The sequence below is a fragment of the Pangasianodon hypophthalmus genome, chromosome 16 (genome assembly GCF_027358585.1).
Source record: "Pangasianodon hypophthalmus isolate fPanHyp1 chromosome 16, fPanHyp1.pri, whole genome shotgun sequence".
Lineage (NCBI taxonomy): Eukaryota > Metazoa > Chordata > Actinopteri > Siluriformes > Pangasiidae > Pangasianodon > Pangasianodon hypophthalmus.
The window spans coordinates 23698218-23722726 of NC_069725.1; the positions used below are offsets into that span (position 1 = coordinate 23698218).

The 24509-nt window shown below is 40.1% G+C and overlaps 1 protein-coding gene across 1 annotated transcript in view; it reads left to right on the top strand.

Moving 5' to 3' along the window:
• The first annotated feature begins 15761 nt into the window (after positions 1-15761).
• Positions 15762-24509, top strand: part of LOC113530587 (collagen alpha-1(XXIV) chain) — a 97783-nt gene continuing 89035 nt past the window's right edge. Inside the window, exons 1-2 of the mRNA XM_053240588.1 lie at positions 15762-17934; positions 18183-18842. Of these exons, the coding sequence (XP_053096563.1) occupies positions 18796-18842 (47 nt within the window). The 5' untranslated portion in view covers positions 15762-17934; positions 18183-18795. The remainder of the gene's footprint in view (positions 17935-18182; positions 18843-24509) is intronic.

The following is a 24509-nucleotide window of genomic DNA, read 5'->3' on the forward strand; positions in this document are numbered from 1 at the left end:
GAAGCTAATAGTTGGCACTGTTCTTAACCCGCTGATATAAACAAAGAGCCATGTAAAGCTCGGTGACTCTGGATGGAAAGAACGACGGTCTGTTGCATCAAAGCATGGAAGACACTGAGCTAATTTGGGCTCTTAATGGGTAGTTACAGGGAAGAGTGTGTGTCAGAAATTGTTCACAGATCTAAGCTTGTGCAATTTGTACTTGCAGTGACTAAAGCTCCTTTCAGACGGAGACGCTGAAGCTGAACTTGTTGTCTTCAGAGTCATCTGGCAATTACAGTGCTGTGTCTTAGTGACAAAATTTTTTATTGTTTGTGCACTAATACAATGACTATTATGCTAAAGTGCAGAATGTCTTGTTTGTATTGAGTGGTTAGTAAAGAATATTTACACTCCTCTAGCTCTAAAAACATTCTACTGATGTCCCTTTTGGTCATTTTAACAACTTGGTATGGGGCTGTTCTTGCAACAACTTTTTGTGTCATCACTCAATCTTTGGCTAACATGTCAGATGTTAGCTGTGTTGCTAGCGTGAAATGTAGATTTCAGTGTGGTTAAAAATGTTATTTGAGTCTGGACCATGTCATTGTTTTAATAACTAACAATTTGCACTGAGCTGTGTGTAGTTAGCTAGGTCCTGGTACAGATTTGGTCTACAATATTGGATGCCAGTGTCAAACCCTGAAATTATCTTCTTTGCCATATCTGTAGGTTTCTGTAACCAATTAGTTGGCTGTACTCGTCCCCAATGATGCTGTAACAAATCAGATCTCAGTACCTGTCCCCAATGATGCTGTAAGAAATCAGATCTCAGTACCTGTCCCCAATCACACTGTAACAAATCAGATCTCAGTACCTGTCCCCAATCACGCTGTAACAAATCAGATCTCAGTACCTGTCCCCAATCACGCTGTAACAAATCAGATCTCAGTACCTGTCCCCAATGACACTATAACAAATCAGATCTCAGTACCTGTCCCACATGATGCTTTAACTAATTGGACCACAGTTCCTGACCAGATGCCACTGTAACCAATAAGACCCAAATTCCTGCCCCTGATACCACTTTTACCAATTAGACTACAGTTCCTATCCAAAATCCATTGGAACCAATCAGACCTCAGTTCCCACCCTCAATATCACTTTAAACCAATCAAACCAGTCTCTACCTCAATGCTACTGTAACCAATCATACCACAGATCCCACCCAAAGGCTGCTTTAACCAATTAGACCTCAGTTCCTGCTCCACTGTCACTGTAATAAATTAGACCGAGGTTCAAATTAAGTCCTCACTTCAGAACCAAGAAGTGGTCCAGGTGTGGCCTTGGATCTGATCCATAGCGACCTATAAGAATAACTGTTGCCCTAACACCTAACCCACTTAATGCTGTACAACACGAAACAGCACATTAAACACATTTATCTAGCCTGAAACACACTGAGTTGTCTCCACCAACCAGTCAACCAGTTAGACCTCAGTCCCATTCCCCAATATCACTATAACCAATCAGACTGCAGTTTCTGCTAGCAGTGACACTGTAACCCATCAGACCACAGTTCCTGTCCCCAAAGCTTCTTTAGCCAATCAGACCTCAGTTCCTGCTCCAGTATCACTATAACCAGTGAAACTCTAGTCGAACCCAAACAAAACACAACTGTAACCAAACAGACCACAGAACCTGCCCCAAATAACATTGGAACCAATCAGAGTTCAGTTCCATGCCTACTATAGCACTATAACCATTTCAGCCGCAGTTCCCACCCAAACATAGTTGTAACCAATCAGCCTACAGTTCTCTCTCCCAATATCACTTTAACCAATCAGTTCCTGTTCCAGTACAAACAATCAGACTGCAGTCACTGGCACAAAATGCCACTATACGCATTCTTTGTCAAAATCTTAATTGAAAATTACAGCTCTATTTCTGAAAAAAAAAGACAATTTCCTGTTTGTTACAGGACTTTCATTGGTGTACACTCCATTTTATTCTGTATTTGTTGGCAAGTAGTCGAACGACCTACACTGTTATTGCTTGGCGCTATGTTTAGGCCCATTGTTCTGACATTCAGACGCCTGAGATTTGGTTAGAGCTGAGTGGTTAAGGTGCTTCTATTCATTCCTGTTGATACTGTTATTAGTCACAACACCAGTAAAGCTGAGTGATCAGTCTACACTGGAAGTCATCCATGCCCATGGCTAGGTTTCTTCTGAGCTGGTGTGCTTTTGATCCTTTTATCTCTGACATCTGATCTGTTGATGAAACTGTCCCAGATTAAAATCCTACTGCACTTTTTTTTTTTAGCAAGCTGTAACCTTTCTTTACTTTCTTTCTCAAAATATCACATACACCCTTTTCCACTCTGATAGTCTTTTACAGTCTTGATAGCTACCTTCTTATTTTTTTTTCCTCATGGGAGAGTGGATGATCTGACTCATGCATCCATTAATCTTTGGTACAGTTGGCTGGCTTTAATTAAGGCCTGTTCTGTCTGGCTTTGACTCCCCAGGTTTAAACCTCCACTTGGAGTTAATACTCGCTGGAGGGGAACCAGGTCTGACCGGAGACACCGCACCGAGGGCTGTGGCTCGGTTACACACACTGTTCACTTTAATTCTGCCTGAGAAATGACACCGAGTGAGTCGGGGCTGTTCCCTGCACTATCCCACAGATAAAACATAAAAGAAGTGCTGAGGGTGCTTTCTGGTTTTATAGATTTCTTTGCCTCAATTCACCAGGCATCAACGTCTGGGTGCAATTAATTTAACAGTTTGCCTTTTATTTTGAGTCCCATTTTATATGTGAATGTTTATTTTTACATACTTCAAACCAATTTTTTAGATAAATGCATCATTTGTTCAATCAAAATACTTTGATTTATTGACTGCATCTGGCAGCTGGAGTCCCTTATTACGATTAACAGCTTTTATGTAACTCTAAGTAAATCCATCACTGTTTAACATTACTCAGATACTGCTTCGTGTGAAAAGATCTCTACAGAGACAGAACAGATCCAATTCACAGATTTATATTAATGCACTCGTTCAAATACGTTATTATTTCAGTAACAGCTCATTCACAGGGACCTGTACAGCAGACGCTCCACATAAACCAATGAAAAACGTGTGTAATCATTCATGTGGTGAAGGCTTTTGTAGGGAAATGTTTATTTAACATGTAGGGAAGGAGTCAGAGATAAAGGTGTGACTACTTTTTCTGAAATCTTCAGGACGGAGGAGTTTACGCTTCTTTGCGGTTTCTTGGTATCATGACAAGCAAAATTTTTTTTGTCTTATTCAGTTCAAGAGAGAATAATGAGAGGCTGGTGAGGGAACGACTGTTTATAGCTGCTATAACATAAGTGAGAACAAGAACTAACCTGTTTCGTGGAGGTTCCACAACACTATAAACGGATAAAAAGTATGACGTGTCATTTGTTTAATTAATGGAAAAATATAATCATTTGTGGTAGTAGAAGAGGGATAAAACATACCAGGATGTACTGTTGTAGGAAAATAATCAACTTCAGGGTGGTAAGAGTAACTCCACTTCATCACACCACCCCATCACTCATTATTTTCCAGTAACAGCACCACACTGAGTGTTTTATTCCTGACTTAGCTGTCAGGTGTTGCAAGGACTTGGATGGACATTTCAGCCTGAGTTAATCAAGTAGCAGAGCAGCTGACAGCATGCTGAGATTAGCCTCGCTCAGGGGACTATCTTTACCATTTTACCCGGTGACATCGACCTGGAGGGACAGCTGAAGCTGATGGACAAGGGACAGGAGGTGGCTTACAGTGTTTCTGGGCAAAAACAATTAGATGAGATCATTATTGTAACCTGAACTGTTTAGAGAAATAATCCACACTTCTGAACGTTGTATATGGATCACGCTGTCGAGTTTAAAAAGCTAATTTTCTTCGATTAATCATGAATTTAATGAACATTTTGTGAAACTTGTTTCATATTAATAGAAAACAAAAATAAGCCATAAATTAAGCCAAATAGGACTAGCTACAGTATATTTACAGTTTAGTTGTCATTTTATCATTTTTTAACTTTCTGTGAGCTTTGCCTTTTAAGGAGTTTTGTGGGCGTGGCTGAATGTAAATCAGCTCTGCCATGAATGTGCTTGGAAATTTACTTGTGGACACGAGTGCAAAGAAATTAAGTGAAACTTTTGTAAATCTGGTGGAAATGTTTTTGTTTGGTTTGGCCACAAAAACATTGTTTATTAAAAGATTGATAAATGATACCAAATACTTGAATAAACTTTAAAGTTTCCCTTGACATGCTAAGACTGAAGTTTTTTAGTGAAAATCTTGATTAAAAAGTTACATAATATTTGATTCAAGAAGCAATCAGGCTAAAATCCTCCTGTGATTCTGAGATCCTGTGATTAATGAGATGATAAAATATTACACTTCTGAATGATGTATTATGATTAGCATCAGTGTGATCCACAGCAGAGCCAAAACATGCAAGGAAATGTTCAACGTTGATAAATTGAGGCTCACTCATTAGCATAACATCTCTAGTTTTAGAGAAAACAAAGAATTGGGAAGTAGCAATGCTCTGAAAACAATCCCTGTAAAAAAAATTCAGTTAAGCCTCTCAACTAAACCCGCATGTGGAAATCTACGGGTTTTGTGAAAGCATGGTTGTGGCCTGTTTCATTTGCCAGTTTCATTTTTCCGGTAACTCTTTGACGTGGAGTTTGAGAGTTCACGCTTCTCTGTCAGCATCCGCACACCACTTACAGCAGATAGGAGAAATTTCACACGTCTGCTGAGCACTCGGACCCTCCCTCCTCACCACCGTGACACCACACACTGCCAAGCTAAACCAACACTTCATGCCGAAATGCTAACATTGCTAATTATAGATCTCTACATTTCCAGTCCTTCATCATTAATCTTGAAAGCCATGTCAGCAGCTAATATCTCATGGTCTAAAGCCAAGTCTGAGCCCTGAAGTGAAGAATAAAAGCTTTATCGGTTGTTTTTTCTGGAAGCAGATTAGTCTTAGAGTAACATATACACTCGGTGACAGTGAAAACGCTTGGAGTTCAAACAATCCTACAGTCGCGTCCTCGCTTCGGGGGATCCTCACACTATACACACACTGAAAAGGAACTCAAGCCAACAAATTCAGGAATGATTTATAGTCCTTGAGTGGCCTCTGTGTCTGTCAGTCACAGTGAAGGAGGTGTGGCTTATGTGTCAGTCGTAGTGAAGGAGGCGTAGCCTCTGTGTCACGCAGTCGCAGTGAAGGAAGCATGACCTCTGTCTCAGGTAGTCGCAGTGAAGGAAGCATGACCTCTGTCTCAGGTAGTCGCAGTGAAGGAGGCGTGGCTTCTGTCTCAGACAGTCGCAGTGAAGGAAGCGTGACCTCTGTCTCAGACAGTCGCAGTGAAGGAGGCGTGGCCTCTGTCTCAGGTAGTCGCAGTGAAGGAGGCGTGGCTTCTGTCTCAGACAGTCGCAGTGAAGGAAGCGTGACCTCTGTCTCAGACAGTCGCAGTGAAGGAGGCGTGGCCTCTGTCTCAGGTAGTTGCAGTGAAGGAGGCGTGACCTCTGTCTCAGACAGTCACAGTGGAGGAGGCGTGGCCTCTGTCTCAGGTAGTCGCAGTGAAGGAAGCGTGACCTCTGTCTCAGGTAGTCGCAGTGAAGGAGGTGTGGCCTCTGTCTCAGGTAGTTGCAGTGAAGGAGGCGTGGCCTCTGTCTCAGACAGTCACAGTGGAGGAGGCGTGGCCTCTGTCTCAGACAGTCACAGTGGAGGAGGCGTGGCCTCTGTCTCAGGTAGTCGCAGTGAAGGAAGCGTGACCTCTGTCTCAGGTAGTCGCAGTGAAGGAGGTGTGGCCTCTGTCTCAGGTAGTTGCAGTGAAGGAGGCGTGGCCTCTGTCTCAGGTAGTTGCAGTGAAGGAGGCGTGGCCTCTGTCTCAGACAGTCGCAGTGGAAGAGGCGTGGCCTCTGTCTCAGAGAGTCGCAGTGAAGGAGGCATGTTAGTAATTTATGACCGATTGGCATTTTTCAACAAGACCACAAAAAAAAATCTGAAGGGAATTTTTAATTTAGTCTGTCAGTCACAGTTGAAGAGACGTGGCCTCACAATCGTCAGAGCTAATTACTTGCGTAATATTGACAGTGTGTGGCACTGAAACAGCTCTACGTTGTAGCATATTGGATTGTTAGCTCGCATGAGTCACATGACATCTTTCATACACCAGAGACATACTCACTTCACCTTAATAACGTATACAAGAAATACTAACTTTAATCGTATGATGTATCCTCACAGTCTCAGAAAATTCTTTTCTTCATATTGATTTTAAATAAAGACTTTTATGGCCAAATAATTGGGATTAAAAATGGTGAACAGAAAGAAGGATTCGGAGAGCAAATAGTGGGGAAAGTTCTATTTAAAACTGTAAAGCCTTAAATCACTGATTTTCGTGAATACGTTTGCGTGTCTTGAGAAGTGACAGCATGATGGTTGACACTTGCTGGGCGTCTGCACTGCGTCTGATCACAGCTCGTACCGAGTCCATGGCCCACATGTTTTCCCCTTCAGTACAGCTCTGTTCAGACCGTGATGGCGATGACTAAACCCTTTGGACTGGTTTATTGTAAAGACTCCCTGACCCTGAGGTTGACCTCACACTTAGTCTTTCATGAGGCAAAGCTTTCATGGTTGCAGATTTCACGAGTTCAGAGTTCCCCTGCGTCAGACTGAACGTCAGATAGAAGGACAGAAATCGTTTCAGACACTTCACAGGCTTTTGCGGTAGTCTTCAGAGTAACATATGCACTCCTCATGATGTCCTCAGGGACATCTTACAGAGTAGTCAGGTCACTTTGCATGTTCTTTGAGATTTAACACAATGGTTTAGTGAAATATTAAGTATATTCCATATAAACAAGACATGTTGGTTATACTGGCAGCTGAAGCAGCCTTAAAACCCTTGTGCTTCAAAATGTAGTTTATATTATTATATATGTAGTTACATAGTTATATATGTATGTTTTATACTCTTGTGCTTTAAATTGGTTTTGGTGGGAAATGCCAAAAAAGAGCAAGAGTATCCTCGAGTGCCTCTGTATTGAAGAAAAAAAGCGTAAAACCTCATTTCCTACAGGATATAACACCGTCTTTAGCAGGGGGTCTTTTCAGACAGGATATAGTATATTACCTGGGTTTATTCCTACTGATCATTTTGTACTAGGTAAAAGATGACGCAATCTTTTCACGCAGGAATGCGCTGTCCATAAAAATGACTGCCATGACAGATTTGTACGAAAATTCCAGAGATACTGTTTTCAGGCTTGAAACAGTCTTGTTCTATTGGCAGATAATTTCACAAATTTTAAGCATTTATTTCTAGAAAGAAGCAAAATTATTTTCCAATAGAATAAGAAAGTATAAATCTTGAAATGAGTAAAAATGTCAAGAAATAGAATTAATCATCTTCTATTTTAATCTTATAACTGGAAATGCTAGATGAATTTGACTGCGTTCACTTGCTAAGATGTCATTTTGGCAGTGTGTCCGAACAGGGCTCTAAACATCAATAAATCTTCTCTTGTAGCTCAACTTTGTATCATTTTTGGGGCAGCTATCTTGGAAAACCAGAATTGTTTTTTCATACCATACTTTGGTGTCCTCATGAAAGTTTAAAGGTGGAATTGGATCGGAGATTTGGAAGTGATGCAGCTGTTAAAATATCCATCCTGTATTTTACGCTCTACTTAATTGAACACAGTTGAAGTCTGAAAGATGGCACAGGATGGCTACAGAAATATGAGGTCTAGCTAAACACCACGGCCTTTATTTCATTATAAATTCATTTAAATCCACAGAGAGTATGTCGTAAGAAAACTCAGTATGGAAGACTTCTTTAGGATGTATGATGTAAGACGTTTCATAAAACAGCTGATATCTGAGTAAGAACACAGACAAGCCAGGAATTCTAATGTTTCTGATGAAGCATTTGGTTTTATTTACTTAAAATGCTCTCATTCCTTTAGAAATGCAATAAGCTTCTTTTTGACTAGTGGCACATGTTGAGTCACGGCGCAGTGTGATGATTCATCACTAAGAACTTCCTTGTCTGCTGATTCAGCAGCTGCTTCTTAAAGGCTGTGTTGCTTTAAGAAGCCGCTGGGAACCACATGGGACCAGACACTTAAACAGGAACCAACCTAATGAGTTGTAGTTGAATTCAAACATCTGTCTGACCCAAAAATTAATATATCAAGGACCATTATGCCACCGACTTTCCCTTTTTCGACATTCTGATGTTTGGTTCTCTGTTTGAAATCTCTAAATGAGTGTGATATGCATCAGTCAGCACTTTAACCCCTAAATTGCTCTATAATCTCTTTCATCACTGCAGGCTTCATTAGCCACTTCCTGTTTGCAGGGTTTGTGCTGTGGTTCATATAGAGCTGGTGTAGTGTAAAGGATGTGTACAGAAGCATATCTCCAGTACTGGAGACGTTTTGCTTCCAAAGCAGTCTTTCATGGTGTATGTAAAATGTGTGTGAAGAAGAAGAAGAAGAAGAAAGACGATCTGTGTTCTAAAAGCGGCAAAAGATGCAGAAGACTGGTCTCAGAGATGAGGTTTTTTTTTCCATCTCTTCTCTTCAACACGTGACTTATTGTACGGCGAGTAAATATGTATTTAGCATGCTTTCAGGTACAGCCGTATAATTACACCAACATAAATCACATTACATACCACGTGCTGGTGCTCCATGATTTTCTCACCACGTCTGGAGTGACATTTGCTCTGTGAAACATCAATCAGTATCGATTTTTGATGTTATTTACAGTCTTCATGAAGTACTAGCAGGTTTAGGATGAAATACATATCACGAAGCTTGTGAATGCACGTAGGGCTGTCATGCAGAGGTCAGACTTCCCTCTAAATACTCAGATTTCTCTTTTATTCACATGGTAGACACTTTTATCGAAAGCGACTTACCAGTGAGGCAGAATCCAATCCAATCACACAGCTGAGCAGTTGAGGGTTAAGGGTCTTGTTGATGGACGCAAAAGCAGCTCTGTTTTAACAGATGAACTCAAAGCTTAACCACTGAGTAGCTTCATGAGGTCGACCTGCTCCATTTTCCGCTCCATTCTACATCCGGTAATAACGGCTGATTATACTAATGATATGCACATTCACATTGAGTTTATTTCTTAAGAACCATTTTCTCACAGTCTTTAGCCTAATCGGAAAGGATTTGTTTTACACATGGAGGCTCGGTAACATAATTATAACCAGAGTATCTCTGGGATTTTAGTCTGATCCGTATCTGTTGTGTCAGTCATTTTTTATGGACTTCGCCTGCACAAGATTCCTTCTAAACTCCTTATTTTGCCATAATTTGATGCCTGCGTTGTGTCTTGGTTTAGTAAAGTCTTTATAATTAAGTCCGTCCTCTTGGCGGCCATCTTGTTGATGCTCCCATTTTGTATTGTTTTACACCACCAGGCTTGACAAGATGACGTTTTAAACACAGATTTGATATCAGACAAACTCGATGTAAATAAAAGTGTGGTTATCAGCTCCCATAACAGAAGGAAAAAAAATTAAATATTATTTTTTCGTTACCTCACATGCACATTTCTTAACTAACAGACCAAAGCAGACCAAAGCATTACCATCTGTGCGTGCGTCAGCGTAAGAATATTTCTTTTCGTTTTCTGCTAATGTCCTAACCAACAAGATGATTGGCTTGTTTTACTGAGAGGCGGGATCAGTGTAATATGTTATGTGCTTCCCAGTTTATATTTAAAGCAGTGGCCTGGGTTTTTTTCCCCGTAGTTCTGTTCATTGAGTTCTGTAGAAATCTGTGGTTTAAATCAGCTAAAAGTAACGTGACCTCACAGCTTAAGTAGCTAGCTTATAAGGCTAGGGTTAGGTTTATGGTTAACTAAACTCTAACTTGCTTGCTACCGATAGCAAACCTGCTAGTTAGATTTAGTTATCTAACGAGATTACATTACAAATGCAAATAATACAGTTAGCTAGGTGAAGTAATGTGATCTCAAAGCTATTGTAGCTAGCTAATGTTTCTAGGATCAGATGCTAACATGCTTGACACCAAGATAGTTAGGTTTAGTTAGCTAGCCATGTTTTTTAGCAAACAGTAGTTTAATTGTGTTTGGTATCAGAAAAAATAGAATTTTTTTCTAAGAGAGTCGAAGTGAAAAAATCTCATCTACACTACAGAAAAATTATAACGTAGGATGACACTAAAACACGTTCCGAACACAAAACCTATTTTTTTTAACCTTGTGAAATTAATAACTTTAAATGATGCTGTTGCTACAGAATAATCTAGAGTTTATTGTTTAAACACTATGTAGGATAAAACAACACATGTGGCCAGATATCTGCATTTTCACTTTGTTTTTGTTTGTCCATATGATCTCTAGACTACATTGTGTGTGTGTGTGTGTGTGTGTGTAAAATGGGCTTTTTATAGGCATGACGAACACGCTGAATAAACTGGATGTCCAGGCACTCGGTGTCTCCGTGACTAACACATATTTACAGTCTGAATCTCCACAAACCTGTTCAGCTGATGTGCGTTAGCTTAAGAGAGGTTTTACAAGACGGAGTGTGTATATCAGCTCCTCTCTTTCTTTCTTTCTCTCTCTCTCTCTCTCTCCTCTCTTGGTTGTGTCTGGGGCAGACGTTGTGAAACCTCTCTCCTCTGATTCCCATGCTAATCTCAAGCAATGGCAATTATCTCAGAGTAGGCCAAGTTACATGCATGGGGTAATAATGATTTGCAGATGGACGTGCATTCGGCGCAGGAGAAAATGCGAGCGCAGTCCTTGGTGCGAGCTTGCTTTCAGACTTTACCGGGTTAAATTATGTTTCCTGATCAGAGCTGAGTGAGATAAAAATGACTAAATGTCTAGTTTTGAGGAATTCAAAGCCTTTTAAAAATAGATGTACTGTAGGTACAAAGTGTAGTCTGTTCAAATTGTATTTAAAGACGTATTTACAGTCAGGTCTGTAAATAAAACATCTCAATCTCTGTAACAAAACTCACATGCTGTTTTAGAAAAACAATCAATGACAGGGTGGTGTGATGAAGATAAACTGATAAACTGCTAAGTGTAAACTCTTCTGTCCTGAAGATGTCGGAAAACTTAATGTTACGGCTTTACCACCTCTGACACTGGAGACTCCTTCCATAAATGTTAAATAAACATCTCTTTACAGAAGACTTGACCACTTCAACAATTAGACGTGTTATAATCCGTTTATGTGACGTGTTCACAGTACGAGAGCCTGTTACTATAGAAACGGTAATATATTACAGTGAGCGCATAAAATATATAATAATTACGTCCACGCATCTAGCGCACTCCACGCCTTTCCTGAAACTAAACAGGGAGGTTGGAAATACTTCACTATTACAGATTGGTAAACAAGGGATTTTTTAAAACCTGCTCATGGGAGTTCAGGGGAGCAATTTTATTAGATTTCATAAACTTCTACCTGATAATTCAACCTGCAACTCACAAACAACATTCTGAATTTTTCCAGGTTTTTAATTGAGAGAATATTGCACGATTTCACACGAGTCAGCTTGCATGTCTATAAACACACACACACACACACACACACACACACACACGTCTTCACTCGTTTGCACTTTTATAAAGTAAATCTGGCATCCTGGTGCACTTTGAGCTTTCTCAGACGCTCACACTGTGTTTCTGTCCAGACTGGGACAAATAACACTTCTATGACCGCTGACTTTCTCTGTGGGTAGAAATTATGTTCTTATGTGTGTGTGTGTGTGTGTGTGTGTGTGTGTGTGAAGTACAGAACACAACACGTGTGTGTGTGTGTGTGTGTGTGTGTGTACATGTATGTGTGTGCGTGTGTGTGTGTGGAAATTGCAGGGTGCAACACACAAGTGTGTGTACATGTGTACGTGTGTGTGTGTGTGTGTGTGTGTAATGAGGAGAGAGAACAGCTCTGCATGTGAGACTGAAACAATGTTCAAGAAGAAACACTGTTTTCTCCTCAGGCTACACGTGTGAGTGAAAATGCAGCAGTGGAAAATGTGGGATTTTTGCCCACTATAACGCCACTTTACTGTGGAATAAAATAGGTGAAAAACACATTATTGGTGCATTATTGCAACAATCTCGCCTAAAATCTTGTCCTTGAAACATCCTTTTCCACGAGTCGTCCATTACAGATTTTAAAAAATATTCCTTTTAGTTCATTCACTCAACTCTGCAACCTTAACACATTCACCCCTTGTGAAATATTTGGAATGTTCCAAAAGTCAACAGGAAGTTGCATCATCTGAATTTCCTGAAGATCATGGGGTGAAGAAAAGGAAGAAAACTTAGCATATTCTTTTTTCTTTATTGGTTTTTAGTGATATTGTGATGACTGATGAGATCATTTCGAATGTAAAGACCTGTTACACATTATAGATTGAAAGTAAATTATTAATTAAAAAAATAATTGTAAGTAAGTCATTAGAATTTCCTTAATGTCCTCATACAATTAGCATGGATGCTAGTTAATTATATTGTATACAACCCTGTTACATGCAGCTAGTCAACAAGGACACCTTGTAAAAAATAATATTGTTTTCTTTGATGGCTAAATGGATATATTTTTAGATGTTAATAACTTCTGAAAAATGAAAGTTAGATTTTTAATAGTTATCAGGATCCGAATGATGGAATCACTTACACACTTTACATTTACATTAGTAAAGAATGATGAAGACTTTGGAGATGGAGAATGAAGCAAAATTTTAAATCGAGTGTAAATTCAGTCCAGTCCAGGTATTCAGTGTGTGTGTGTGTGTGTGTGTGTGTGTGTGTGTGTGTGTGTGTGTCTGACTCCACCATCACCCTCATATCGCCTCGCTGATTTTGGCATCTCTGTATGTTTTCCATCCAGGAGCAGGAGCACATGTTGTCACCTACATCCTGCCCGTACAGGAAGTTGAGTCTCTGCAGTTCTCATTAGGCTTTTGCGCACATCTACTGGCAACAAGCTTTTCTCAGGATGTTTCTTTCTTAGCTTCTGCTTTAACCATCTCCATCTCCATTGTACGTAACAAGAATTAAAAATGTCCATCAAAAACATGTGTTTAAAAAAAAAAAGAAGAAAAGAAACATCATGCTGGAATATTTTTCTCCTCAACTGGGAAGCAGGTTGCAGGTTCAAATTTCTGTTTGAATACTAAAATCATTCAAATGTTGAAGATCCCATGTTCTACGTGTACACTTAATCTATAAACCTACTTCATTTTTACATAGTTTTAACTGTACAAGCTTAATATTTCTCCTGTCTGTACCTGTATAACATTATGTAGCATTAAAGAATAAAACACTCTGTGTCATGCTGTTAGAGGAAAATAATCAACACGGGGTGGTGTGATGAAGAAGAGTTACTGTTACCACCACAAAGTTGATTATTTTCCTATAACAGCACCTCCTGAAGTGTTTTATCACTCTTATATCACAGCAATTTGCCAACACTAACAAAGAAAGACTCATCATACTTTTTGCCCATTTCTAGTTACAGCATTTAATTTTGTAGAACGTCTATGAAACAAGTTAGTTCCTGTTCTCACTTATGTTATAGCAGCGATAAACAATAGACAATAAACTTAAAGTTAGAGCTTTATCTCTGACACTGGAGACTCCTTCCATATCAACGATAAATTACAGAAAACTTCACCATTATCGCAGTTTTTAATCTGTTTATGTGACGCATCTGCTGTACGAGTCCCTGTAAATGAGCTGTTACTATAGAAACGATAACGTATTAGAACGAGTGCATTAATATAAACCTGTGACTTGCAGCCGGGACTACTGTCCAAACATTTCACCTGGACTGGATTCTGCTTCATGTGGACCTGGAACCCAGCACCTGTTTTTCCAACTTACGCTGGAGAATCGCTCAGTTTCCCCCAGTCAGGAAATTCCATGTTTCAGAATGGAGACAAAGTCGTGATTGGGAGCAAACTAACGTTATCTATCATCGAAGGCCATAGATTTCAAACCAATTAATCTATATTCGTCCTTGTTTTTTTCCACAAACCGACGCAGCAGGCGGGTGGAAATGGATCCCAGTTGTGTTCACTCTGAGATTCTTTTCTGCTTCTAAAACGCTATTAATGAATCCATGATGCGGTCATTAATAGACATCTGGACTCAGGAAAAATAGCTCCTTTAATTTCTTTTTGCGGCAGTTCAAAGGAGCAGATTTATTTTGAGGAAGCTGCTGAAAGCCCTGGATGTCAGCGTGAAAACTGAAAACACAAACGCAGGCTGTAGATTAATAAAAAACACAACAAACAAACAGTTTTTAAAATTGTGAGATGTTATTAGTGCACTGATAGTAATCAGAGCAAAGCCAAACAAAGCATCAGGCGTTTTGGATTAGATGATTTCCCAGAAAAAAGCCAGTCTCGTGTGTATTGTGGTGATCTCAGTGCACTGTAACACACCACAAATCATGCAGACGTACAAACTAAACCAGGAGCAATGTGGTGACGCTGCAGGTTTCTACTCTACAGCCAATTCTATTCTACAGCCAATCAGGAGCCTCGTCTGGACAGGTGGAATCAGGGCTGACTCCTGATTGGTTGGAACGAAAATCTGCATCCACACCTTGCAGATATGAACTAAAAAAAAATGAACAAAAAACAAACCTAAGCTAAATAAAACTGTAAAATTCCTCGTACTGTCACTGTGTCCTTTATTGTTCCATGTAATGAGGACCAAAATGTAAACAAGCTCCATATCTCATTATTGTGTTTTTATTTTCCGTGATATTTTTGCAGTATAAAATATAATATAATTATATAATTTTTGGAGAATTAGTTTTCCAGATTGTTCTATTTCTAGTTTTGCAAATTTCCTATTGTACTGTAATCTGTAATGTAACAAAATGAAGAAAACATGAAAGGGTGTGAATACTTTCTGAATGCACTATATATAAAATTTAAATGATAATATTTGATGCTATTCTAAATCTACTTCAAGGCTTTATTTCCTGTCTTTAATATTTTTCCTCCTGAAAACATCTTTGAGATGAGTGACATTTATTCATGTGAATGATTTTCTGTAAAAATGAACAGCTTTTAGAATTAAAAAATCTCATGTTTTTGACTGATATACAGTGTATTATTATATAAAGATGTCTCTTATTGAGGAATATTTTTGAATTAATCTTTGTGAAAGTATACCAGCTATATGATGTGTAATGTGTAATGAACAAATTAATAAATAATACTAATAAACACTAAAAGCACTAATGTGTTTTTATTACTTTCAAATTTTATCTATGTTTTATTGTATTTAGCCTTTATTATTTTATTTATTTTTAAATTGAATTATGTACTATTTATTTATTTAAAGTAAAATATAGGGCAGACAGTTATACAGAGTGCCGTGCTGCTTGTTTTGCCTGTTGAACATCTGCTAATGCTCTGCGTTCGCCATCACGTGCTGCTCCTTCAGGGAGGAAGTCGGGCTTCCCCTCGCACTGGGTCTCCGATCTGTACGAAAGATCCAGAAACCACGTGCTGCACAGTTACTAAGCTGGAATACGCATTATAGGCATTCCCTGTGATATAGTAAAACTCTGACTCATGAGACTGTAGGTGATGAGACAGGTTTTTTCACCAAACAACACCCTTCCTTATTTCAGCTGATTTAATTTCAGTTTTTGATGTCTTGTGGTATTTATGCTCCAGTACATGTGCTCGACTGACTTGGACTATAATTGCGCTTCGAGAGAACACCCGCTGAGATTCTCGTCTGGTTTGTGTCATGCGTTTGCTTCCACAGAACAGATCATCATATTCTGAGCGCTCTGTGGACTGTGAGAGTGATGATGGATCAGAGTTTCCCTCTGGGATTCATGGAGCTCAGCAGTTAAAGTTTTGTGGTAATTTCTTGAAGGTTGTGGGTTCAAATCCCAGACTAGTCAGACAGCCACTGTTGGGGCACGTCAGCTGATCTGCCCTGTGATTGGATTCTAGCATGTTAAAGGAACAAAATCTACCCTGAAATATGTTTATATAGGGATATTTGTTTGGAGATGTGTTTGGAGATCTGTTTGGAGATGTGTTTGGAGATTCTGGTGCTAATATATTGTCTAGTTTATATGTTATCTCCTAAAAAGAAAAGAGCGAGAGCTTCTTTTCTCACTCAGTTTTCATTTTCCAGTGATGTTCAGTTTCATTTTAATGAGAAATCCAGTGTAGAAGTAGTGGAGACATTAGTGCAAACATTGGACTCCAAGTCCCAGAATGCAGTTGAGAGACGTCTTGGCTAGTTAGTGATCTATGAGATGACGAGCATGATGCCATTAGTGGTGGAATTAGTGTGAAAGCTGTTTGAGCAGAGTGTACAGATGAGGAGGTGAGAGAGCTGGACAGACTAAAAGACTAAAGCACCGCTGCATCGCTCTCTTTAAGTAGAGATGAAGCGAAAGCTAAATCCCCCGCACCACTTTCAGGAGGTAGTCGACCAGCACTGTGGTTATTGTTGGAATCCAAAGTGAAAGTAGATTAATAAATCTTGTATGTCTTTGGAGATCATGCCTTAATTATAAAGATGGATATGCAGATTGTTCAGGGTGGAGTTAAGGCTGCTTTGAGGTGACAGGACTTCATTCATATGAAGACCAAAGAAACAACTCTCTCTCATCAGAAATGCTATTTCAAATTCAGAGGAGCTGTGATCCCTGGGTGAGAACAATGGACTTCCACTTTTACCCAGCTCCCGTGTAAGTTGGGATATGTGACTTTTGGTATTTCTCCCTCTGTGTCACTCAGTTCAAGCAAATTCACACTGAATCAGGCGAATTGGGAGCAAGAAAAGCATTGAAACGGTGGTAGTGATGGTAGGCCAGGAGTTGCCTGTTTAACAAATGGGTTTTTAGACTACAGGACCTGTTTGAGAACTGTTCAGATGGTGTCCATGAGGTCTGATGTGGGAACCATGTCATTTGTCACATCAGCATGAAACATTGGGTCTGTTGGCAGATAAATCACTGAAATCAGAATCAGTACTCAGATATCTGTTAATGAAAGTTTGCTATTAAGGTGAGGACACACTAACATCCATAGATGTTCTTCCATCTTTCTTCATATGAAATCTGTCGCTAGTGGAAATTTCCCCCCAGACATTGGCTTGTGTTAACTGTATAAAGGGAAGAGCAGTGCGAGGTGATTTATAGCGAGGGTCATTACGGTGACTCTCGGCACCAATGGAGCTATTTTGAGCCACATTCGCTGAAGTGGAGGTTATTAGCAGCTCAGTGTGATGGCCAAGTGACACTTTGAAGTCTGAGAGCAGACCTGAACCTTGGCCTAAAGGACTGAGGTTTTGACCTTGTGGTGTAACAGCAGGCATCATAAGCAGGATACTCGTCTATTTTATGAGTGTGTTCGGAATCTGATCAGAGATTGAAGCATAATGTCTCTACAGCAGCCTGAATACACGCTAACAAGTAACTTCTCTGCATTACGTGACCTAAACAACTTCTGTCAGTCGCTCTGGATAAACACGTCTACCAAATATCGGTTCAGAGCTCCACAGCTAGCTAGGAAGCACAGAAAGCTATCTTTATATCATTCATTAGTTTAATTATAATCACAGTAGTGAGGATTCTCGATTCGGACTTTCTCTAACAGCAGCTCTGACAGTGCAGCTGTAAATCACAGGTTTATATTAATGCACTCGTTCTGATACGTTATCGTTTCTATAGTAACGGCTCATTCACAGGGACTCGTACGATGAACGCTCGACATAACCGGATTAAAAAAAACCATCGCTATGGTGAAGTTTTCTGTAAGGAGATGTTTATTTAACATTTATGGAAGGAGTCTCCAGTGTCAGTGCTTTGTAACAGAGGTAAGACACGCCCATTTCTGTTATTTATACAGACATATAAACTTATAAACTTTTTTTTAAAACATTTTACAGTTTAATGGACTAAGTACACATCACTTCACATCAGCTGCTTCAAGTGCGTTTGTAATCCTAACAACAAAAGGCTTTAAAATTTTACTAAAAAAAAAAATATCATGATATCCACGATATCTCAGAAAGACATGACGTAATTGATCACGATATCGATATTATATCGTCGTATCGACCAGACTTGCTCGGATCTGGTTTATAAAGAAGTGGAGAAGAGCTCGAGGATCGGATCGGTGACGTCACCAGTCGGTGAATCGGCGAAACCCAACACCGATTATTGCTCGGGGCAGGGATGAGCGCGCGCGGCTCCACTTCTGCACAGCGCAAGTCGAGGCACGTGCGGCACCCGCTGCCCGGGGCTACAGAGAGAGAGAGAGAGAGAGAGAGAGAGAGAGAGACAACCCAGACCTTCCCACCTCCCTCCCGGAGGAGCTTCTGCATTACCGAACCCCGGCTTCTCTGTACTTCGGATCCGGTCCTTGCACGTGCGCGCAGGACCGACACCGAGTAAGAACATCCCGGCGCGCGCGCGCGTCCTCATCGCCGTTAACACGCGGAGGGGATTAGGAGGGGGTGTAAAGTTTTCCACAGAGAGAGAGAGAGAGAGAGAGAGAGAGAGAACTTGAGAGCACCTCAAGTTTCTGTCTTGAGGAAAATGAGGAGAGTTTGAGGATCTCGTGCTTTTTTTCACCCTCACCGGCCGCCACCGAGCTCCGGCTCGCGCTCCCGGTCTCCTCTGGCGCGCGATTCCGCTTTCACCCAGGACTCTGCTGCTCGGACAAATGCATACAAATGCATTTAGGAGCCCAACGGACAAGGGGCGGCCGCGTTGCACAAACGTGAGTAAAACCCCGGTGGTTTTTTTTTTCTTCCTTCTGCTGGTAGAAGCCTGCAATGAATTCTGCTTCTTGTGTGCAAATATGGGCTATGTAAGACCTGCTGCAGGACACACACACACACACACACATACACACACACACACACACACACACACACTGCAAAATCAGCTTTTTTTGGAGACACATGTTGCACTCTCAGAATCATGGGAAGGTCCATGTTGTACCTTTAATTAACTTTTAGAGCAAAGCTTTAATCAGTGGTTCTTAAGATCCAATTATGTATCTTAAATTATTTTTCAAGGTATTAAACATACAGTAAAAGTACCAAATATGTCTTCTTGATGGTACCACATTCAGGGACAAGGAAAAGTACAGTCTGGTACCTTCAGGTAGGGGGTAAAAACTTTTGCTGTGCCCTTTCCCAGCCATTCATTTAACTACTTCTTGCATTATTATCCTGCTTTTATTTAGTTTTATTTATTTAATAATTTTTGGTTATGTTCTTATGGAAGCATTATTATTATTATGATTATTATGATTATGATGATGATTATGATGATGATGATTATTATTATTATTTGGCAGTGCTTTTGCAACACTTGATTAATCACATGTCATTTAAGTCACACTTTATTTCAGGCACACATGACACAAACTCGCTGAGCTCGAAGCGCAATCCGTGATAAACACACTGAATGGGTTCACATGGCAGTGAGATGTCAAAATATTTGTACAGGGTTGCCAGATGGGTCGCAGGACTCGGTGCACAGCTGGATATCTCTATTAAATCACATTAGAGTTGAAAAATGCGGATTTGGGGTTGCGGATAATTAAAAGTCAGAATTTTTTAGCCAGTGATTTTCTAAAAAGAAATGGGTTCTTTAAAAAAATAGTTAATTGATTCCAATCTGGCAACCCTGTTAACACTGGGCAGTAGATTTCAGTGCAAAGAGATAAGACTGTGCAAGTCAGATATGGAGTATAATATTCATTTCTTTATCTCTTGTGAAGTTGTCAGCTAACAAGCTTGTACACGTGGAAGAAAATTCGTTCTCACTGTGGTCTTCTTTTACTGAATTTTAACGCCTGGACCGCACGAGTCTCCTTCATGAGCCCGCTTAAATGGTACAAATTCCTCATAGCAGTGTGGAGCCTGTTTCCATCTGGCCAAACCAAACCCACTGATGGATAAACGACTGACAAATCTGTGTCCGCTGGATAAACCGGGTCATCATTCTTCATCATCCAACCAGGATGAACATCTCTCCGAATCGCTGAACTCTGAGTGACGTTCGTAACATAACTGTGGTTACGTTATGAATGACTCAGAGGTCAATGAAATATTATTCTGCCAGACTTGTCTTGCAGACATTTCACAACATTAATGTAAATATAAATGGACAAAAAGTATGACGTGTCATTCTTTAATAAATATAACATTGAAATTGGTGGCAGATTGCTGTTGTATAAGAGGAATAAAACACTTCAGGACATGCAGTTATAGGAAAATAATCACCTTTGGAGCGATAACAGTGACTCCGCTGCATCACGCCATGCCATTGTTGATTATTTTCCTATAACAGCACAACACAGAGTGCTTTATTCCTATTATATATTGAAATATGAGCAGATGTGTCTGATAGAGTGTTTTTTTAATGTAACATCATTAATCAGAGCGTCTGAATTAAACAGCTGGAGGTTTTTTCCCTGCGTAACGGTGATCTCTGCATGGAGGCACCGTGACCTTTGCCCTGCCTCTTAAACATACTGACAGAGAGAGAGAGAGAGAGAGAGAGAGAGACAGCGTGAGATGGCTCAAAGAGGTTTGTTCACTTACTCTCCTGTAGATCGAGTAAATATTTACTCAGGCTGTCAGAACACCTCCAGACTCTCTGACCGAGGTGAGAATCTGTCTGAAGATCTGATCTGTCTGCACTTTGCATTTTGCCCAAATGGTTCATTTACTAGACCAGGACTAGGTTTAAGCCCAATCCTCAGCCATGAAGCAGTTTAAGTGATAAAGTTTTTAGACTCGGTGCCTGTGCACTTTTTATAAGTTATCCTACAGGAAGTGGCCGCTTTTAAAAAGTGTTGCTGTCAGCGTTTTTGGTCACAGCAGAGATTCAAAAAGTTGAAAAAAATTCAACTTTTTAGAAAAGCGTTGAGTGATTTTGAGACTTTTTCACCTCTCAACCAGTCAGTTGTGACAAGTGAGGAAAACCAACACGGAGGACAAAATGCTGCGTTTGACTGAAACTCGTATCTCGGAATTTCAGAACCAAAGAAAACTCAGAATTTCTACTTGGAAAGTCATTAATGTCTCCTCAACCCTGAGTTCAGCAAGTGACGTCAAATCACCATGGCTGCTCACAGCAGTAAACACAGCAGCACTTCTTTAGCTTTAACTGAGTTATACTGTATGTACAAGTATTAGCTTTAGATCAATCAGCATACTGACATGTTCACTTGTTAAATCTATAACACTGACTCTACAGTTCACTGTGTCTGAGGAGGAAAATATCCATCACTCCGCACAGTTGGCTGGCTCGCTTGTTGCTAATTGAACACGGACATGGAGACGTCCCACTTTGTCCCACTCTTTTCTCACTTTCTAGCTCAAATGCACAGATGTTGAAGATGACGTACTTCAGACTTCTCACTTCCGAGATGAACGCAAAAGCGTTGGTGAAAAATGAGTCTTGTTAGTGAGCGGATATGAGAAGATTTATGGCATGTTGAATGAAAAATATTTCATTATCAATATTCCTACGTCGCTGTAACTAAAAATAATTTCTTTTGGGGGAAGTTCACACTGGTATGCAATGTGAGGTCCCACAAGCAGCTCAAATTCTCCTGATTTTCTGCCTCCAAAACTGCAGTGACAACAACTGCACTACCGAATCTAATCGAATAAATCAGCTACGTTAGTTAGTTAGTTAGCTGACACAAGCTAGGACTGAAGAGCGTTGTCATGGATATAGTGTGAACTTGGATGATCCACTCTTATATCAGGAAAATAAGCACTTATAGTGCACATCTTGTGCTTTTTCCAGACGAAACAAAGCCAGCATGTGTGAGAGCGTGATTAGAAGAGTACACTGAAATCCCAGGTGATGATCTCTGAAATCTGTTGGTTATTCGTGGATCTTGTAGTGAACGTTAGATCAGTTGGTGATCTAATGTTTGTTCCTGTAAAAATAAAACACATCAGCGGAGGAGATGTAAGATTCATTCTGGGAATCTCCTCGGCGCTTTTAACTTATTTTGGCTAAAAGGAACAATATTGTGTGTAGGAGTTTCCTGGGATGTGAAGATGGTCAAGTGTGTGCACATACACACACACACACACACACAAATGTGCTGGATTTTTTTGCCATCACATGCCTGATCCTGGACACAGCGCAGTCCCAGTGTCAGCAGTCTTTAATCACGCAAGCCTTTCCAAGGTCAAAGGACAAAGCTCTTCCGGGTCAGTGGTCTAATTGCAGACTGTAAACTGAATTGTTTCATCAGTGGACGTTAACACAAACGACGACGAGCTTCATAACCCACCTCAACACTTAAAGCTAACTTACTAATGCTATTTCTGCCTCTGGTGCCATTCGCCTTAGTGTTTTTCTTTATGAATGGATTTTGTAGCGTGTGTGTGTGTGTGTGTTTTGTTCTCCTGGTTTGCTCTGCTGAGTTTTTCCATGTTTGTATTACAAGCTATTCATGTTCAAGTGTTGTTGTTTTGGTAGATTAGTGGTTCTGTGTGGTTCATTGGCTGTAATTGATGTTGCGGTTGCGCTGCTATATTTCAGAATAACTGCTCATTACAGCACTCTTTTCCCGATAAATTCCCCAAACCATTTTTTTATTAACCAATTAGCTTAAACATGATCTGGATAGTATTTGCTTTTATTCCTGATACAAATGCCTCGCTTATCACAAGACTAGTGTAAGGTAGTAGAACAACATTTCAACACCTGACACTATGAAAAAACCTGAGCTAATAATTCACGTGGATCTTATTAAATAATGCCAACTAGATTACACATAAACAACACAATTAAATCAAACCAACTTAATATTCAGATGCCTTACCAGTACTCTGCTAAAGTACAACACACTACTAAAGGAAAACACATTTTAACACTCACATTAATTTTTACTAAAAGCAAATTGCTAACTTAATAAACTGTGGAGTAAATTATATTTGGTTGAACACTATGAGTCGCTGTGTGAGACTAGTGTACTAAAGGATTAGCTAGTATAATAGCAAAAATACGCTAGCATGCAAACTAATTGTCAGCAGTTACGAGGAGAATAAAATGGTAGTCACTCAATTAATATATTTGTCTCCTTGAGTTGAGCGAGTAAAGGAACCCGTGAGGTAGTGGTGGTGGACCGCTCTGGACTTCTGATTGGAAGGTTGTCAGTTCGAATCCTGGTACAGCTAAACTGCTCAAGTGTAAGTTGCTTCTGGCAAACGAACAAATGTACATTGTAAGCTGTCCTGTTGAATGATCCTGCTGGAGAATCCAGTTGTCTGAGGCAGCATTGCGATTTCAGATCTTTGGTTTCACATCGATCCCTTCCTCCATCTTCAGACACAAGATGTGCATTTTTCACAAAGTTCTCAGTGAAAACACTCACGCTCAAGTCCTGTGAAAGTCCACCTGGATAAGGTGCTCCGTGTCCTCCACTGACCATAACAACCCTTTCGCTACCATCAGGAAACTTGAAACAGGAAGCAACATGTTGAACCAATCACAAGCCCCAGACCAGAGAGTTCAAGAGGACAGGGATCTGCTGTCTGGACTGTTCCTGTGTCAAAAACAGCTTTCACAAGTCACCAAACATACCAAGCGCTCAGGGCAAATGGCTCTGAGTCCAGAAAAAACACAAGTGTGAAAACTGGTGAAGCAGTCTTGTTCTAGCTCGTCCTGTCATAGATTTTCAATTCTATTTGTTTTTTATTCCTCTGGCAGACAGTGTTTTGTGAAGTATACCTGAGGGAGAATCCTAGCTGAGTTAAAGGTTTTGCTCTGGCAGTCCTGGGATTTGAACTCGCAACCTCCTGGTGACACGATCTTGCATTTTTACGCAAGAATGCCGATATTTTTTCCTTTCAGTGAGTCATTCTCTCTCAGACTCTCTCAGTACGACATCTGGCTCTGGTCTGGCAGCATGTCGTCTTGTTTGTGGAAGATAGTGGGGCGTTCAGTCTGACCACAGGACAGCAGTCATGTGGTCAAACTTCGTCTCTGTGCCACAGTGGGCAGAAATGCAAGAAGTGGATTTTACTGCAAACAACAGCTTCATGCTACATAAATACTTCAACGGCTTCTTAAAGACTCTGAGGGCCAAAGGACACATTTCCGAGCAAGTATGGAAATCTTCACAACACAAGAGTCAGAGTCAGAGATTTCACTGCATAGAACTGACATTGTGGAAATACTACTACAGCAGTAAATAAATACCGAAATAGTCTGTTGTGGATGGAAATTATTTTGTGAGACAATTATTCCTTAACCTCCATACCCTGTGCAAAGTCAAACACGTCTGATTTCTGGCCAATCAAAAGCATGCATGACTGTAAATAATGTAACTTCTTGTTTAGTCATTATCAGTTTACCTGCTAGCTAATAATTACTTCAGGAGTTAATGAGAGAATAACTGAGT